The sequence below is a fragment of the Symphodus melops genome, assembly GCF_947650265.1.
Source record: "Symphodus melops genome assembly, chromosome: 4".
Classification (NCBI taxonomy): Eukaryota; Metazoa; Chordata; class Actinopteri; order Labriformes; family Labridae; genus Symphodus; species Symphodus melops.
This window is the reverse complement of record NC_136694.1, coordinates 22,277,877-22,297,473: the sequence shown is the minus strand read 5'-3', so window position 1 is coordinate 22,297,473 and position 19,597 is coordinate 22,277,877. Positions and strand designations below refer to the sequence as shown.

Below are 19,597 nucleotides of genomic sequence, written 5' to 3'. Positions count from 1 at the left end.
TTCTTGGACCCACACCATAAACCCAACAGGAAGTTTAACCTTATTAAAAAAACAGTATAGTATATCTTATAGCATAAGAGTAAGCATTAAATTCTGAAAAACAGGGCTATACAAAAAACTGTGTTTAACCCCCAATGCCTGATTTATTCAAAACCTGACACACACAAAGGTGTGTTGTTATTTCATAATCAATACCAAAGCCAAATGTTGCTATGTCCTGAATATACATTTGAAAGATCTATGAAGGTCATCAATCATGTAGCTGGGTGCTACAAAATCTGACTAAAAAGCAGGCAGTGAAAAATTCCTTATTATTGCATTGTCCATTCAATACATTAATGTCCAATGTCCTCACTTCCAGAGAAGGTCATGTATGACTTATCCCACCTGTTTTTGTACTGCAACCCCAAAAAATTATAGCCACACTGCAATATTGCAGCCAACATGAGCAATAATTGGTTCAGTTGAGGTTTTTAGAGTTTTGGGGTATTTTAGTTCCCTGAATTTTGTCACCATCTAGTGGCCGCTTAGTAAACTCCAAGTAATCACTGCAAGCTAAATGACACACCTTGCCATTTCTGATGGGGTTATTTTGTTACATTTTATTTACATGTTAAAACAGTGCTGCAGACATAAAATAAATAAAAAACATTAAATCATGAAAACAAAAAAGGGGGAACGTCAGAACAACAACGGGAGCTTCATGCAGCTAATACAAGATTGTCCAGCAATACCTTCAAAACAAGGTGACTCTTCATGCTTTACAGCCACTTCATCCACTCAAAATAGATCCAAAAAAAGTCTGTGTGGTTCCTCACTGACATATTCTGCTCTTTTCAAAATCTTCTCCCCTTGTTTGATGTTGTTGAAGTGTTGAATGATGTTCATCCGTCTGCAGGTGTCCAACAAATGCTTGATGTAATTTGCAAGTTACCGTCTGTTCTGTACCAGTAGCTCACAATCTGACACCTCTACCATAAGGCACTTGTATGCAATGGGAAACATCAGTACTGGAATTGATGCACTGGTCACTTAAGTACATCAATTAGTGACAACAAGGATTATATTCCTAACTAAAATACAAAGGCCATTTATTACATGTCCAAGTGAACATTTTAACGTCTCAGTAAAAAAGTTAAGATGGCCTTGCTTGAAATGTCATAAATTGCACACGTTATTCAGTCATACCTAATTTGATAGGTTTTATTCATTAAGCCTGGACATTCTTTAAAAAAATAAAACAATGTATGGTAGTTAAACACTCTTACTGTAAATGGGAAAGCAATATTTTAAATTTGGCATTGCTTTGGACATATTTTGATTTCCATGCAACAACAGTGCTAAAGCCATGGCTGTGTTGTGTTTTTTTTTTAAATTCTCATTCAAGTTCACCCAGGCAATAAACTCTTGATGAACAGTATATTTGACTGACATACTAAAACAAAACAAAAAAGCCTCTCTTTTAAGAGTCATTTTCCCTTGTATAAGGAAACCCAAAAAAGATCAGGGGAACTTATTTAATGTCTTTTTTAGCAACCAGCGCACCTACAACATGTTAAGCTTTCTGCAACATTTTTTCTTACATACTGGCACCAATGTTTACCAGTGCAAACAAAAAAAGAAAATCTGTAAAGATCGTTACTATTTAAAAAAAAAAAAGAAAAAGAAGGATTTTCTCAATGCCTTTTGAAGTCGTCAGTCTTACAGTAGTTAAGGCAAAAACTAATCTCTGTAAAGGGCAGTGTCTTCTTCACCATCGTAGTCCAGTGTCTGCATGACTCTAATATGTTGTGCATTAATGCATGTCTTGGTTGTGATTTGTTTTGTCCTCCTTTGTTTTTCAGAGAGCATCAGTGCGTCTGCGTCCAGCTGTAAGACATGTAAAGCAGCTACACTTCTTCTAATTATGTTTCTGGCCTTCAGTATTTACTGTACAACACTGATGTAGGTGCACAGTATAAACAGACTATCGAGACCAGCCATAAGCAGGCTACAGTATGGGAGAGTTTAGATCCAGTCTTAGTGTGACAGGCCACCAATATGTCAGTACTGACTCAGTACAGTGTGCACAAGATGTTAGATTTCAGTCTGTGTCCACCTTTTTAGTGCGTTAGCTCCATTGCAAAGACAGTATGGGTGCCACACGGTGATTTGAATTGATTCAGTCATTCAGTGCCTCAAAGGGAGTTACGAGGTTCCGTCGCTCCAGTGCGTGGCCCATTCCTTTTTATGAACGACTCCTGACTTCTCAGTCTGGAACTGCGGCCGGTCCTCACGAGGAATCTTCACCGCGTGGTACTGAGGCAATTTGTCTTTGTAGTGGGCTCGCTGGAAAAAGCCACACTGCAGGTACAGAGAAGAGAGAAAAAAAGAGATGTCAAAAGTCTCATTTACTGCAATAGAGATAGACCTTTAATGGAAAAGGGGATTATCTATTGACCATGTGCAGTTGAGGTGACTTTATAAAAAAAATCACATCCACATGCTCTGTGTTTCTAATTCAGCATCAGTCTGTGGTGTCCTTTGTTACTAAACAAACACGCTGCCAAAGTGCGATAAAGAAAAACTGCACACATTATTACAAACAAAAACACCAACCTACTGATGATACTGAAGTTTATTCTGGCACCTGACAAAGTCATTGGGGTCACAAAATGCGGTGAAATAGGAGCGTTAATAGATTAAAGAGTGGCACATATTGCTGGTGCCAGAATGAACGTGTAGAACATCCTACTGTAATGCTAACAGCAGCACAGCACACAGCAGGCAGCAGAAAGCCCTGACAGAGCGATGGCTGGATGGTGTTCCATCAGCATGGTTTAAAGAAACGCCTTTACAGAACAGAGCACTAAAAAACTAAAAACCATTTGGTTCATCTATCAGGTGTGTTGGTTTTTTTTGTGTGAAAATAATATTCATAAGAACTGCCAGCCAAAATGAGGACGTTAAATTCTTCTCTAAAAATTCAAAGTCCAGGAAAGTAATTAGACGTGCGCAGGTGGTCCATCAACCATCACATTCCTCAACATGTTACAGCCGTTCACATGCTGGCAAGTTAGAGATAACACCTGCAACCTGGCATTAGAGTTTCCCTTTGGCATTACGTAATGAAGAAAATATTAAAGGGGTTCTAAATAAATGTAGAAATCTGCAAATGCAATATATTCATAAAAGGTTGCAAAGCACAGCTTATGATTAAGCAGATCTCTCATCATTCCTCTGCTCTAATACAACATCGGTGTGCTATTGTTAGTAGAGTGCCAAAATGAACACATATTTCACACTGCAACGAACACCACCAGCCACACCACAGTGGGTTGAGGAACAAAGCAATTTTTTTTTGACGAATATGTTTACCGCTTGAAGGAAGAGAAGGAGGGGAGAGCAGGCCAGAGTGAAAGATTTTTTTTGTATTATAGTTCTGACACCTGCTTCTCCGCCTCCGAGGGTTGGACCCCCAAATGGGCGCGGTAGAACTCCGTCTCATAGTGTCGGCGCGGCTCACTGCGTTTGAAGAACCCACACTGGGCCACAGATCACCACAGGAAAGAGATGGGAGTAGGGGGGGAAAAAACAGAAGAAAAACAAAAGGAAAATGAAATAGAGGGTGAATTTCAGGATGGAGAGAGCCCACATTGAATTGAGAGGAGGAAAACCAACAGAGATGACACACAGAGGGAACAGAGGAAAGAACGAGATGAGAGTGAGCTGGAAGGCGTACAATGATTACAGGACAGAGCAGAATGTAGGAGATAGAAATAATTGGACAACCATGAAAAGAGATGAGACAGTTTGAATGGCCAATGAGGTGCAAGGATTGTTAATGAGACTGTAAGTCCTTTTAAATACAGTAATATACTCTCTAGTCTTCATTATATTCTCACTAATCTTGATACAACCAGCAGGTTTTTAGAGCATGAGTGGTACAAGTTACAGATACGTGTGTGTGTGTGTGTGTGTGAGAGTGTGTGTGTGTGTGTGTGTGTGTGTGTGTGTGTGTGTGTGTGTGTGTGTGTGTGTGTGTGTGTGTGTGTGTGTGTGTGTGTGTGTGTTACCTTCCACAGTAAGCAGACCAGTAGAGTCAGCAGCAGGATGCCTGCCAAGACAGCTATGAGGATGATCCACCAGGGGATCCTGTACTGGTCAGTAAGACCGGGCTCAGGGTAGATCATCACAGGAACCTGGAGGATACATTGTTCATTTTGGAGGGGTGGGGATAAAAAAGTGTATCTTATTAAAAAGTAAGGGCTCATTCAAACATGTTTATAACAGAAGAGATTTTTACAAAAAGATGTATCTTGGATTACAATATTCGACCAGTTTAAGTATTCACAATCAAATCCTCTGTTGGACAATATTTCAGGGTCATACTTTTAAGGACACGTGTGTTGGTTAAAGTGTTCTCTGTACCTGTGCAGCAGCATCCTTGAGGAGCAGGTGTTTAATGCTCGACTTAACAGTGATGTTGGCTCTGACCAGCAGCTCCAGAGCACTGGCTGCTGAATAATCCTGACACACAGAGAAGCAAAAAAAGAGCAACACTTGGTTTCTAGTTGGAAGTGATAAGTTACATTGAAATGATTCAGAGTACTATACTGCTTTGTTCATTCAGACACACGCCTTAATTAAGTCTGAGGAGACACTTAGCTGTTCGGTTAGATCAATTCTATTTTAGATAATACAGAATGCACCCTGAGGCCGACTGATCTTAACCAATAAAATGTAAGAAAAGACTTTGGGTTGAACACGTCAATGTTAGGCATTCTTTTTTTTGTGACCAGAGTTTTCAATTATAAAATTCAGTATAATAATAGAGAGACAACTACGACAATAAGACCAATGTAAAATAATATGTTGTAAGGTATCCATCAGTGTTTACTAATCCAGCTCATCTATACATACTGGGAACACTTTGGGGTTCATAGACTCCACCTTAAAGTTGCTGGAGCAGCTGAGAAACAGACCCCTGACCTTCCCGTTGAAAAATAACTGATTCTACCACATAGCCACCGTCAGATGTAAAAAAAATGTTTTAAAAAGATGTCCATGGGGGGAGTAACCTCCATGCTGGGTTCAATACTCCTTTTTTTCCCCTCAGGGATCTCCGGCTGAATAGTAAGCCGGCAGCTGCAAAGGATCCAGTGGTCAACACTGACAGCTGGTTTCACATGTGTGCTGACAGTGTGAACATCAGAGCTTTCAGACAACCCTCATCAATCATTCTGTTACTGTACTTGCTGCAGTTTTCATTCATTGACTTGCACTAGAGCCTTGTGATTCCATCAGCAGCTGTAACAGCTGGAATGAGGCTTAGATGGAGTGCAATGATCACTGGGTGCTGATGTAATGATTGCAGGATGGGGTTTTTTTGGTCTTTTTTTTACCTCTATGAAGCTGCTGTTCCACAGGCGGGCGTGAATCTTGAGGACGGCTTTACCAGAAAAGCTGTGGAGCGGACACTGAAACACGACACAGCGGGCCGACCCTAAGAGACAATCCTAGCGGGACAAAAAAGGAAATAGAATAAAAGCAGCTTTAAAAAAAAAAAGATCATTCATCATTGCTCTGTGCGTCTGTTTTTCTTTAATGTTTGTTAGCCTGTAAAGCACGTAAAAGAATCAATCAAAACCTGAAATTGTGTTATCTTTCAGCCTCTCTCAGTCTGTCTCTTACCAGTTTGAGTGACTTGCGTCTCTCTGAAGCTGCCACAGCTGGAGTAGTTCGTCTTACGCTGCCTTTGGTCATCACTTGACCGTCCTCCTCTGGGTGCGAGCGCCGTCGCCGTCCACCCTGGTAAAAGAGACACAAAGCCAACCCAAACTGTGTTTCTCAGCATTTATAAGCAGCTCCTATGCTAAGCTATGCTAAACTGTAGTAATCACAGTTTACTCAGTTTGAGAATCATACACAGCAAAAAACAATTATTAACAGTACACAGTACAAAACAGAACATAAAAACGGTGTTTACTTCAGATACAACAAGGTGTTTCAGGTAGTTTTCATGGGATGTCCACCTTAAAGTTATACGAAAGCTCATCACTGCTTACCCCCTCATTGACAGGCTGTGAAGGATCTGCAACTGAGGAGCTCCACTTCAAATCAAAAGGATTCAGCGCCCCTGTGGGGGTGCAGTGCGTGCCTTGGTGACCCTCGAAATTTAAGCTAACAGGATACAGGAGCCATTTCTCATTGGCCAGCTCGTAAGGCCACATGATGTTTAAGAAAGCTGAGCCGAGCGTCTGCAGAGATTGTCCCGGATTAGCAACCTGCGTATAAAACAAAACAAAACAATGAAAACAAACTGTGATTGTCTGATTTCGTTCTTGCTTTATATTTGTGAAATAAGGATACATCACACTGATAGTAGAGTGAGACAGAGAGAGAGGATGGTTTCTCACCACAAACTCAAAATCCACTGGACTGCCGACGTCGTCGAGGGTCTTCATGGCACTCTCTCCCTTCACTGTCCCGCTGAAGAACAGCTGGTGAGGATGAGCCAGTCTGCAGTAAAACAGCAACATTAGAGGCTCAGACAGCTGGGTACACACGACTGCAGTTTATTATCTGTCTTTATAGTAGAACTGGTAGCTGAGCTGAGATCGAAAGAGACATCATTATCTATATTAAGCTTCTTCTTTTTATTTCTACACAGAATGTAAAGACTTTAAAAGCCCATCTTGAGACAGACATAGCACATTATCTTAGGCAGACACACCTTAACACATAGCAACCCTTATAGGAGCACTTACACATTTCTCCTTCAACTGTGTCAACACTATCCTAATCCTAATATGTAAACGCCACAACAGAGCTCTGAATACATCTGCTTTGTGTCACACAACATGGAATAACAGGTTTACAACCAGCTTAAATCTGTGTGAAAGGTCAAAGTGTATGATAAGTTAAGCAGGCTGTTTGAGCCACATGCAGACGTAAACGTACAGAAGATGGAGAAACTGTGAAGGTGTAACTCACCCGCTTACAGACAGAGGGAGCTCTATCACAACTTTAGCAAAAGCTTTGACTGGTTCCAGGTCAGGCTGCTCGCTGATACTGAGGACAGAACAGTGTGAAAACACTTCGATGACAATGTGGCTGTGGTTTCAACAAGTAGATGTCCATGAAATAACATGCTAGTCTAACAGTGTGGAGGGTGTGAAGGGCTTACGTTGTCAACAAGAGATCTGCTGTCAGCTCAGTGGTCTCAATTGTGATGCTGGATGTGCTCAAGTTGATGGTGAACTTCAGCTAAAAAAACACACACATACATTGATATTTAAGCAACAAAAAAAGGTGAAAGGGAAATAATCACACATAACTACAATTTTAACTAATGAAAGCATTACTAAAAACAAATGAAGCTTCTTTTTCTAAAACACTGATTCTTTTAACTTATTCTATTAAACCAAATCTAAAATTTAAGAGCAAGGATTTGCATCTCTTAAAAAAAAACATGGCATTAGGCCTGAACATTGTTGTGATTTCTTACTTTAGTATCTCGTTTCACAGGGTTTCCAAGGTCACACTCGACTTGGGAGCCATTCTGGTTCGCTTGACATCTCATCTACAGTCAATCCAGATTAAAACAAATATTATCAGTGAGTAACAGATATCCAAACGTCAGGGTTGCTGCTACAATAATCCACTTCTGGGGTTCATACCTGTGGTGGGACCCTGGAGCCAGAATACGACAAAGTGTCAGGAAGGGTTATGAGAAGCTGTGCGGCGTGGGCGTCATCTCCGTCCTCGTCGGGGTGCAGAGGGTCAGAAGGCATGTTGGTGACGGTGATCTCTAGCACCACCAGCCGCTGATCTGACAGGGAGAACACCTGCACGTCATCCTCGTCTCTACGTGAAGGGGGAAGAAAGAAAAAAAAGGAAAATCAAATAAAATCGTTCTCAAGGAAAAAGTATACATATTAAACGTGTCTGCATCAAAATAAAGACGTAGGTCGGATTTAAATTAGATGAGCCAGTTTGATATCTATCAGCTCAGAGGAAATGTGAAAAGACTAAATCAATGACATTGTTGCTAGTCCCACATACCATCAACACAGTGACTGTTTCATTTGGATATTTAACATGATAATGATATATTTATATTTAACATTATTATGCATTAACAAAGGGTTGAGCTAAATAAGTTCTTTATAATCAGTGATATAACAAGCTACCCAGAATAATAATATCCTTTAAATAGCTTTAGCTTCCCTTTATCCGCTTCAACATGGCCAGTAATGTTTACATTAATGCCTCAGTGATTCATTTTGTACACTAAAGTTTAACTACTATTACTTAACAGATTTAAAACTTCCTTAACAGGTGCTTTGATCAGCCGCCCTTTATATTCATTTGTAAAATCCCCTTATGTTTCGATTGAAAATACATTAGACATTAACTCCTTTGTTCATCAGGGAGACAAACCCTTTAATGAAGCCATCAGTATCAACGTATACATTCTTTTAGATAGAAGCTAGTAATCACCTGACACAAAGAAAGGCACATTGAAGTAAGAATCGAGTCAGTGTGAAGAAAGTTATATTCAGGACTAAAGCAGGCTTCCTATTTTTGTGGTAAATGTTCATAAAGCTACCACTGCATACGTACAGAACATAGATTGTGTCATGATGTGTAAGTTGGCAGGCAACAGTTTAAATCATAAAGGTGCGCAGCTCAATCAAACTGGGATCTGCAGATACTAACTTTGGCAGAGGGGTGAAGAGGTCAGAGGTTATGGGTCTTGTTCCAAACTGGTAGCTCAGCTTCAAGTTGCTCTGGCAGATTTTATCGCTGCCGCATCCTTCACGCAGGAAGTTCACCTTCAGAAGGAAAGCGAGACGGACTTTACTTAAATCTAATAACCATTTTAAAACAAAAATATTTTATTTATGAATGAAACATTAAAACAATGACACAAAAAGCAACATCACCAAGTAGTTCTGAACATGTGTTTTAAACAGTGAAGGTGTGTGCTACCTATTTCCAGGTTTTATATGCGTCTAATGGGGTGACTGTATTAAGAGCTGAAATAATGAACCGATCAATCAATAGGCTAAAATTGAAAAGCAAAAGGGAGAATTTGAAGCCAAGGTACAAAAACAAGTCACTCGTCATGGCTTCTAAATGAAAATGTTTTGTAGTTTTCTTTGCCTTTTATGGTTGAAAGTTGCTTTTGGAACAAGGGGGAATCAAAAAGAGAAAAGGCATCCAAAGTTGTCACTTGGGCTTGTGAGAAACTGTTCTGTGCATTTTCTTTTGATTAGACTTTTGATATGTAACCAACAGAAGAAACAGAACCAAAGACTCTCCTTGTATACTATAATCAATGTAAAGATTGTTTCCTTGAACGAGCCTGGATTACTGCGATATACAACAACTGAATTGAAACGTCTAATAAAGCCTGCCTTGTTAAACCACAGTCCTCGGTCCATAAAATGAATCCCAACCATAAAATACTTGTGTTTCCTTTTTGTTTCAGACCTCAGAGTGCAGTGTGTTGGAGGGGGAAACGTTTAGCACAGGCGCCAGCTTCTCCAGCCTCTTGGCCCCCGAGTGTCTGCGAGGAGGCACAGGCTTGATGGTGTGAGTTATAGCCAATGTGATGGGACGCAGTTTGTCAAGGATGTTCTCCTGCAAGGATAGAGATTATTAGGTGATCAATAAACAAAAGATTTTAGTCAGAAGGTTTGGGGATTTTTTAAAGCTTTGGTTTGTTAAAATATTGACAGAAAAGTAAACTGGTGAAGGCTCTAACAAATTGGAAACTTTCGAAAAGCATTTGCTCCACCTTATATTAGTCATTGACTGTTGTGTTTTTCACCAACTGTGGGTTTTAGTAGTAAAATTAATGTTAATTACAGGTTACTGTTGAAAACCCCCCCCATTATTTTAGTACCACAATAAATTACCAAAGTTAATGTTTTTAAGAACACATTTCTATTACTGACATGAAGTTGGAAGACAGCAGAGGTGCACACAGGATGACGCTGCCGATGCATCTCCACCTCCTCTGTTTGTGTGTACTCTGGCTCCAGAGAGCTGCGGCCCAGGAAGTTAACACGATGAGGGAGTCCCAACTTCCTGCGTTCCACGTCGGCTTCAAAGTGCACCAGCAGAGCTTGGAAGGAGAAAACCAGGGGGCAATGCATGGAAAGAGGCAGAGGCATTGAAATGTCAGGACACACACAGAGAGCACTTAAAGAGCCCACCAGGGGCCGAACACATATATGAAACCATCTGAGGGAATACAGTATTACACAGCTGCGATTTAATCAAAATAAGGCCCAAAGTTTCCACATAGATAAGGTTACTCTTCACTGTAAATAGAAATGACTCCTGAAGCCCGACATGAGAGCAGGTTGGGACTCACTCATGTGTGGAGAGTAGTGTTCTGGGTGGGCTGTGAAGGTGAAGCAGGCCTTGACCTCCACACTAAAAAAAGGCAGACGGTGGAGAGTGAAAGAAATGAGTTTTTTTCGCACAGTTAACTCATAAAGACAAAACACATTTGTAGATTCTGTTTTCTGTTTTCCTGGACATTTTAGACAAATACAGGGCTCACCAGACTCCTTCTCTGCCTTTACAGTTGTGCTGTTCCAGATCAATGAACTGAGGGTCAATAGATATATCTCTGATCACATGGATGACTGGACGGGATCTGAAGGACACAAAGCGTGTCCGTGGGGAAAAAAATCAGTGACAAAAATAATTAGTCAACATGCAGGATTTTAAATCTACAGAGCTTCATGGTAGATCTTTGTGTTTCCAGGGAAAATCCTTTAGCTTTTCAAAGGAAAATGTTCTCACCTGAAGAGAACCACTGAATTGTTGAGAGAGCCCACTGCAAGATCTGGGTATTGATTATTGTCAATATCCAAACCACCTGAGATTGAGTATCCAAAACGTCTCACGTCAAAGTCGCGGCCATCTAACACCTGATGGAATAAGAAACTTAGAGCCAGACTTTCCTTCAGCTTAATTCATCTTCGTTTCCTCTTCCTTTTCTCAGTTTGCTTATCGAAAAGCTGAAAGTTGCTACTCACCTGAGCAGGTTTTGTTTCTATTCCTGCATCCGAGCCTCTATAGATAAAAACTTTGCCGTCTCCGTCGAATGGCGCCCCAACAGCAATGTCTGAAGACATAATGGGGAAATGTACAAACCAAATAATAATAATTGACGTTTCAAAACTAGTGGCAGCAGAAATCTAAGCGCATCATTATGGGGCTATGCAAGTGAGATGTGAAAGCTCAACCAGGCAGCAGTGAACCATGTGACAAACCATCACTCTCACCTCCGTATCCGTCCTGGTCCAGATCTCCGATGTTTGTGACCGTCATTCCAAACATGGAGTCGTAGGTCCCGTTGAGACGGATGGGCCGAGCCTGATCGTCCCAGTGACCGGAGGGGTTCAGGTACACGTATACAGCTCCACCAATCTCGGCCTTACGGTCGAAGAAGTTAGGAGCTCCAACGATCAGATCGGTCCAGCTAGAGACACAGAGACACAGAATCCAAATCTGATACCATAAATTCATAAATTGAAGTTGTCAGAACTTATCAATACTTTCTTTTTATCTTAACCCCTTTTGGTGTCACATTGTTATATCAGAAGTAGAAAACTACTCAGTAAATCTAGTCATGTACAGCTCTGTACTTCATATCATTTTGGGGACAGTTGCATATCTTTATTTCCATCTGCTTATTATGCAACTTTTTAGTTCAGAAGTAAAGACTCTACTTCTGCCGTTATTTCACAGCTGGTTATATTAAAATAATCTGGATAAAACTCCACATCCAGAGCCTGCAATTAAATATAATATATAGTATTATATTATTATTATTATATAGTATACAGTTCACTTTATCCATAATAATTCTAAATTTAAATATGAGCATACAGACAGGACCTGCTGTATGCTCTGAAATGTAGAGTATATTTTGCTGAAAACTCGTCCTTCTTTTTATAATTTTCCTTCATTAAAATGTTTAATTTGTAACATGTAGTCAAATATTTTCACAATGTGGTATTTCCTCTCCAGCTGAAACATCCTCTGCTCCCAGTATTTCCTCACCCGTCTCTGTTGAGGTCCGCTGTGGCCACAGAGTAACCAAATGATGACGCCAGCTCCTCCCCCCAGAAGATGTGCTGAGGAACCAACCGGTACACGTTATCCTTCTTCAGCAGCACCACTGCTCCTGTGTGATTGGCCCGAGGTGCACCGGCTACAAAGGTCAACTCCCTGAGGCTCATTATCCCCATGGCCGAGTCAACGGAAAACCCTGGAAAAAGAGAGAAAGAGAGAGGAAGGAGGCGGAGGACAGGATGGAGGAGAGGGTCAGGGGTTAGTATTGACCATGGGGCTCAGAGGATCATCTCTTCTCAGTGTAGCAAAGTCTGCTCATCTTCTTACTAATGAAATGTGTGTCTTAAGTGACTATTGATTAAATGCCAAACTCATGATGGGTGTAAATGTCCTGTGTGCTGTGTTTGCTATAGTGGTGTGCTTGTGTTTCCAATGGTTGGAGGAAGAAATGCTGGTCGTGACGTTAACAGGGGGAGATGTATGGGGCTTCTCCTAATGTCTCATGAGATTCATGATGCTAATGCTTTGTATCGGCTGCCTCGAGTGAAGGCAGAATGTAAACATAGCGGGTGGACGTTAATCAGATTTATATCATGAAGCTATTCCTCTTTTGCGTGGGTGTTGGGCGTGTGTCTGTCTGTGTGTGTGTGTGTGTGTGTGTGTGTGTGTGTGTGTGTGTGTCTGTGTGTGGAGGAATGTGAGGATGCATATAAATCAGGGTAAGAAAAGAGGCAAACAAGCATGTATGTGAGTGTTTTGTGGGGGTGCACGCTTGCTTGTGTGTTTGTGTTACCTTGCATTGCATTTACCTATGTGTATGTTTGTGTGTGTGTGTGTAGGTGTGTGTGTATGTGTGTGTGTGTGTGCGTGTGTGTGTGTGTGTGTGTGTGTGTGTTTACTTCCTAACAGCACTGTGCTAAAATGTTCAAATGTAGCTGTTGAAAATGGCACATCATATCAAACATTTCACTTCAGTAGTAGCAACCACATGCATTTGTTGCTTCAGCAGTTTAAAACCATGCAGAGGGTGTGAGAAGGAGGAGGAGAATCTATCAGGTTGGGTTGGGTTGGGAGGGGGCATTTTGTGGCCCTGAGTAAACATGCAGAGGGGGGATGTGGGGGACATAATGGGAGACAAACAGTGAGCAGCTCCAGGGTGGCAGGTGCGGAATGCAACAGTCTGCATGGCAGCTCCTGTAAAAGCTGATGGACGGAGACAAAGGTGCTACTTTTTCCACACAGGGTGGCTTTTTAACACACAGGCTCGCTCCAAGGTCATCTCTATAAAATCAAAGGGGACTGAATGCTTTATAAAGATTTTCTAAAGAATCCCTGCATCCGTCCTCAAGTCTTTGCACTGTGACTATGTCACTTATTGTACATGTTCTTGTGCTTATCTGCTTAGACTAATTCATATTAAACTACTTCTGAACATTTCTCATACGTTATGTCCAAAGCATTCAAAGTAACCATATGCACTTGGTTGTAGTAACTATAGAAACAGTAAGTGATGAGCTTAGATGTTCTAATTACACAATGAAAATAAATAACAAGAACAGTTGTCAGACTTTTTCTTTTTAAGATTTCTGTAACAACCCTTCAACTGGCTGTTCCATTGGAAAATCTGGCATTCATCCTAACACCCTTCATAAAAGAACGTCTTTCTTTTCTTTATGATTGGATTTGATTTGGCCTTGAAGGGGTAGAAAACACGTTTGTGTTCTCGGAGAAAGACCCTGTTCTTTGGAATTGCATTCCTATCTTTAACCATAAAAGAGGAAACCACTAAACCCCTTTGACGCATCAAAATGAATTATAGTGCAAACACATAATAAGAGAGGGCTCCAACACTGTCTCTCTATTTTAAGTTAGCATGCAAAGGTGTGTCGTATCATCTGGTTAGGATCAATGGAAGCATGTGAGTAATAGATGAAGGCTAAAAGGTCATGTGGGAATTAGTGTTGTCAAGGAGACGGCTAAATATGGGGAGCGGGAGGGTAAATGGTATGTGAATAAAGAGATTTATGGCAGATCCACACTCTTAGTGAACAGTAATAACTGGATTTCCTGCAATATGAATACATATGTTGTGCTAGGTCCGAGAAGCATTTCAACATTCGTAACAAACCATGTTGACATAACAAGATTTAATGCAAACTTTTATTTCAGACTGAAAGGCTCTAAACAGCTTTTTAATAGAAAACCATTGAATTTCCATTAACTCTTAGGGGAATCTAGGAATCCCCAAACTTCCCTCTGGCACCACCTACAAGTCGAAGTTGTGATTTAAAAATCCTCTACAAGATGATTTGAACCATGATTTAGTTACACTCATGGTTCCTAGAGAATACATTATAATGACAGTTATTTCTATGATCTTTCCTTTCACCATGAGGTTGCCGTTTGTGATTTTATCTTAAAATGAGTCAACAACTATCCCAAGCATTGCCCTGCAGAATAGCTGATCATCACAACACCTTCGATATGACCTGAAATATCTGTGGGGGTTCCTCATCTTTTCATCTGGCACCATCATCTGGTAAGCTTTCAATTGCTGTGGCTCAGACCATACCCAGTGATTTGATTTATGACCAAAAACCTGAAGAACAAATCATCAACCACAATTGTACTTTCATTTTAGCGCTAACTAGAGAATATTAGCATGCTAAGTCCTTAAACTATAGTACTGAACATCAGAAGGTTAGCACACTAGTAGACAATAAGTTCTGTTTTTAGTAAACCTTGTCAGTACAACTACTTAGTAAAACAATAACAACAGACCAGAAAACCGCCACCGCCTGGAAAGCTTCTTTTCCAACACACACATGCAGACCGACTTGACACACTACAAACAACAGATATCTATTGACAGACAAACACCCTGCTGCTATTCAAACAGAAAACCATCTCCCTTACATTGGTGAATAACTATCCAGTTTCAGATCATTAAAATAAACACAATAAAATAAATATAATATTTTAAATTAAAAAAAAAAAAAATTAAATGAAGTTCTTATTTAACAAAGCTTTGATGGTTGTCTCTTTGTAACAGCAAAGGTGATCAATCCCAAGAAGTACATAGATTACACACTAACAATCTATATGGACACAAATTGGAATTAGCAGAAAGGATAAGGACAAAGTCGGAGAAGAGGGAAGGACTACTTCCACTACAAGCCCAGTTTGGTCCAAACAGAAACACCTCACGCCTACAAACCTAAGTAGCTATTATGAGCTACATCCTCAAACGGTGTGGGCCGGCTGGAGGGCTCCAGAGTTTTGTACAGCAGTGCATCTTCAATGGGGCTAGCCATGAACAAGAGCCCTATGGCCCAAGAGAGTAGGGAGAGACAGAAAGACAGAGAGAGAGACAGAGAGAGGTGTGTAGGAGGGGAGTGATCGGGTGGTGAAATGGTGAGGGGAGAAATAAAGAGTGAAAAAATAGAGAAAAGAGGAGAGGGAGGTGCAGGTGAGACAGGCTGTGACTGATTGGTTTTTGTCTTTGTGGTGCTGTGGTGGTTTTCTCCTGCAAAACCACCCGGTACCTGGTGGAAGGACGACATCACAGGCTCAGATTGCACCCTATTTCTGTTTCCCATTCCTGTAAGAAGTATTCAGCAAGTTTTTCTACTTTTTTCCAGAAGAGGGTGGAGGTCGAAATCAGAATAGCACCTGTTGTTTTTGCTCAAAAAAGAAGGGGGCTTAGTTGAGCTAATACTGGCATCATTAGAAATCAAGTCAGGCCAATGTAACTACTGGACATTTTTCACATATCCACGCACATTCACATGGGAAACATAGCTGTAGTCCGATTTAGGGCTGGGTGTGTGTGAGTCATACACAGATAGCTCATCCAGAAATAATCCTGACCAGTTAAATGCAGTCTGGTACTCTTATGAGTCTGTGTACAGTCTGAGCCCTGGTGTCGACCCTTCCCCCGGGCCCTCTCTTTCTCTCCTGTGCAGAGGCAGCAGTGAGCAGGGAGGGCAGATCCTACCCAGGTAACTGTGGTAGGCCACAGGGATGAGCTGGGCATTAAGCTGTTTCTGATCTGCCACCTCGTAGGGTCCATCGTCATAGAGACCGAGGTCAAGCATAGTCTGGTTAAGGAGTTGGACGCGCATCTCTCCTGGAATGGAAACATGTGAGGTCCACAGCAAAGACACAACAACACATTGGCAAACATTCACTTTTTAATGTTCGACTCATCAAATGTCCCAATTCTGTCCTATAAACTAATTAAGCTGTTTTAGCAGTAAGAAGAGAAGAAATCTACTTACTTAAAGTTTCATATAAACAGGAGAGAATATGTTATTAAGCCATTGCTAAAATCTCCATCTCTATCTCAAAATGTGATCTTGCACGAGGAATTGAGAAACTTGAAGACGTGCAAAAATGTTCAACATAATTATGATCATATTGTTGTTTGATGTGATTTCTCTGGATTTTTTGTTCCCTTTATATATGGAGTTTCTCCATATTTGTTGTGTGTGTGTGTGTGTGTGTGTGTGTGTATAGTTAAAGGGAACAGCACAATCACAAAATAATCATCTTAAACTGGACAATATTAACAGTACACATTTAACTTTTCTACTGTAAAGACTGTACAAACTGAACACCTACTCAGACCCTGACGACTGTGCAAGCTTAAGTTGGGACAGGCTGATGTGGTCAGACACACACACACACACACACACACACACTTTCTATCCATCCTTATACATATTCTGCATGGTGGAAGCAACATTATACAAGGCATTTAAGAAAAGAAAATAGCATTATGCAAAACCGGAAACATGAAGAGCATCTACTCCACGCAACATTGATCTCATGTGGCAGTGGAGAATAAATCAATCCAGTAACTGACTACTGCACAAGATAAATCTCAGCGCTTTCTGTGATTAAGTGCACACTGCTGCTTTGCATAATTTCTCGGTCCAATCACTAGATTGCTTGAGAAGTCAATTGGATTTATTTTAATCCCTAGCAGCATTGTCCTGTTAATGGAAGTTTTTTTTTTAATTCATCAGCTAATAAAGCCTGCTTCTTTTCTCCAGCTCGTATTAGCTGTAGAATGAAGGCAGGTCATACCTCCATGAGCACATTAGCTCATGAGTGCAAATGAGTTCTATCAGATAAAAACTATGGGAATACATTCAAAAGTACAAATATGACTTTATTTTTTCATCTGTCTTCTGAATGTACATTCATGCAGCTTTGATGAAAAATACTGTATATAGTAGTGTTAAGTCATTAAGTCTTGTTTATAAAACCTGGTGCCAAAACACACATTGATTTAATAGCACGTCAACAATGACATATCAAGATATCTGGACAATACAACAGCTTACCTTTCCAGTTGTATGTCCCTGGAGCCCCGAACAGAATGAAGTTGTTGTCTGGAGTGAAACTGACAGACAGGCCTTGCTGACAGAAGCCAAACTGCTCGTGTCCCTGCGGCCGGCCCTCGCAGAACTTCCACTCGCCTCCGTCCAGGTCATCTCGCTCAGTCAGATCCTCACTCAGGACATAGCAACGTCCAATCGGGTCGCGGGTCTCTGAAGGTTGACTTACACGCTGCCTGAGCTCATAAAGGTGAGCACAGGTCTGGTAAAGGACAAGACATGGTATAAGAGATTATGTTATAAGGCCAGTTTAGGTGAGAAATCCACTTTTTATAGTATATTGGATATCAGTAAGCCTTTAACTTAGAAATGAAAGTCTAAAAGTGAACAACATAAGAATCAAAGCCGAAAATGTGGCTTCTATGTTTAATCATCAATGAGCAGAAGCAAAAGTTTTCAAACACATTACTTTCTGTCCTGATGCGTTTACAGACTGAGCGCCTTACTTACCACGACTTTCCCACCAATCCCCTGACTCTTCACTGTGACTCCCAGCCACTGGTTGTCTTTGCTCTCTCTGTCCAAACTCACTGAGGGAAAAACACACAGAAGGAAATGGATTTCCATAATGTAAACTAATCAGGAACTAAGCCACAGTTCTCAGGACTGTGCTATTCAGTAAAGTAGAAAACATGATGTGATAAAGAAAAAAAAAGAAATGATCTGAATGCTGAGCCAACATGCATTGATGGTGTCTTGGCCAATGAAATAACAGATTCAAGGTGAAAATGTCAGAACAAGGAATATCTGCTATTAACATGCTGTATTTTAATTAAGGTCTTAAAGTAGGGCTTAACTTCTTAATCACAATTAATTATGATCCTAAATGAATGCATTGATTTTTTTACTGCGAGTAATCACATGCCATATTGTCCCTTTAGATGCACTATGCATGAGCCTCCACTGTGTCTCCCTGAAGTATTCAGCTGTTTTCATTTTGTTTGGGAACTGTGGTTAAGTTCATTGTGTAACCCTTCGATCGAACAGACGGTCCTTTATTTCAAAATAAAAGCAGGTTTAAATTCAAACAGATAGTGAAGTACTCTCAGTTTAAGACAGTATAACATTCTAAATAAAAGCCTAACCGTTTTTATCTATTAATTCAAGATAACTGGATGTCAAACAAACAATTCAAAATAGGATTAATCGAAATGAACTATTGAAATTTTGCAATTCATGGCAACCTTAAAAAATGGAATCGTTTGAAAGCCCTAATTTTAAAAACAGACATTACAGCTTGACAATTATCAAGATAGCAAACATTGATGAGGCTGATAAACTATTTGATGAATCTTTCGGCGATACAACATTCCTCACCATCTCCATCAATATCCACCCTCTCACAGTCGTACTCCTCGGGTGTGATTGGACACCTGAACAAGGCTCCCGGTCGACTTCCCTTCAACAGGCCCTGCCCTGCTGCCTGTGGTGCCCCCACAAGGATCCTGGAGGAACAACACTGTGATGGTTATTTTCATTACTTAATGTCAAGATACTAGACATATTAGACATTTCACACGACTGGTGGCAGATTTCACACAATGCCTCAGCTGACCTGAACTGTCAACTGTTAAGTACAAACACCTGTGGTTAAATATGGACTATTCAAATCCTGTAGACCCTAACTACTGTTAACATGTTGTCATGTTATCTCTAATTCTGGTTCAGAACAGCCCTGCACACTGCATGTATACTGGATCTTAATTGTGCTACCATACTGTAGCTTTCACCTGCCGTTGCGAGCCATCAAAGATAGCAAAAGTTGTATTCTCAGTGAGGAGGTTGCTGATATTTTGGGGCCAGTGTCACTTGCCTCTGCCTTATTAGGAGTGGCTGATTCAGGCTAGGATGCTATTTAAAAACTGAACGTTGAGCCACATTCCACCCAACACCGTCAGCCATCGCATATGCATGGAAACGAGACGTAGGGAAAACGAGGAATAAAGAGCGAAGTGTAAGATTGAAAGAAGACAGGAATGTGAAAGGGATTAAACTCAACCTGGATACCATAGCAACACCAGTACCAAGTGTCTTCTGCTTATACATAATTATAACAAAAATGTTGGCAGAGACAGTGCTCTGCTTGAATGAATGAGTAACAACTGGCT

The 19,597-nt window shown here is 40.7% G+C and overlaps 1 protein-coding gene across 4 annotated transcripts in view; it reads right to left on the bottom strand.

The window, feature by feature from the left end:
* Window positions 1-1,357: 1,357 nt before the first annotated feature.
* The window catches only part of itga7 (integrin, alpha 7), a 33,245-nt gene continuing 15,005 nt past the window's right edge, over window positions 1,358-19,597 (bottom strand). Inside the window, exons 2-26 of one of the 4 annotated variants that reach the window (XR_013778882.1) lie at window positions 18,807-18,934; window positions 17,940-18,019; window positions 17,436-17,691; window positions 16,082-16,213; window positions 12,073-12,280; window positions 11,292-11,488; window positions 11,043-11,131; window positions 10,807-10,934; window positions 10,562-10,657; window positions 10,370-10,431; window positions 9,948-10,117; window positions 9,481-9,630; window positions 8,704-8,819; window positions 7,662-7,848; window positions 7,490-7,564; window positions 7,169-7,248; window positions 6,976-7,053; window positions 6,399-6,501; window positions 6,048-6,266; window positions 5,674-5,790; window positions 5,385-5,498; window positions 4,411-4,509; window positions 4,056-4,181; window positions 3,358-3,524; window positions 2,208-2,343 (exon numbers count right to left, since the gene is read on the bottom strand). Coding sequence is in view for 3 of the 4 variants with exons in the window: in XM_079341361.1 (XP_079197487.1) it covers window positions 2,188-2,343; window positions 4,056-4,181; window positions 4,411-4,509; window positions 5,385-5,498; window positions 5,674-5,790; window positions 6,048-6,266; window positions 6,399-6,501; window positions 6,976-7,053; window positions 7,169-7,248; window positions 7,490-7,564; window positions 7,662-7,848; window positions 8,704-8,819; window positions 9,481-9,630; window positions 9,948-10,117; window positions 10,370-10,431; window positions 10,562-10,657; window positions 10,807-10,934; window positions 11,043-11,131; window positions 11,292-11,488; window positions 12,073-12,280; window positions 16,082-16,213; window positions 17,436-17,691; window positions 17,940-18,019; window positions 18,807-18,934 (3,166 nt within the window). In the remaining variant the exon portion in view is untranslated. Of the gene's footprint in view, window positions 2,344-3,357; window positions 3,525-4,055; window positions 4,182-4,410; window positions 4,510-5,384; window positions 5,499-5,673; window positions 5,791-6,047; window positions 6,267-6,398; window positions 6,502-6,975; window positions 7,054-7,168; window positions 7,249-7,489; window positions 7,565-7,661; window positions 7,849-8,703; window positions 8,820-9,480; window positions 9,631-9,947; window positions 10,118-10,369; window positions 10,432-10,561; window positions 10,658-10,806; window positions 10,935-11,042; window positions 11,132-11,291; window positions 11,489-12,072; window positions 12,281-15,301; window positions 15,410-16,081; window positions 16,214-17,435; window positions 17,692-17,939; window positions 18,020-18,806; window positions 18,935-19,597 lie in introns of all 4 variants that reach the window. The other 3 variants (XM_079341361.1, XM_079341362.1, XM_079341363.1) reach the window with 3 other exon arrangements.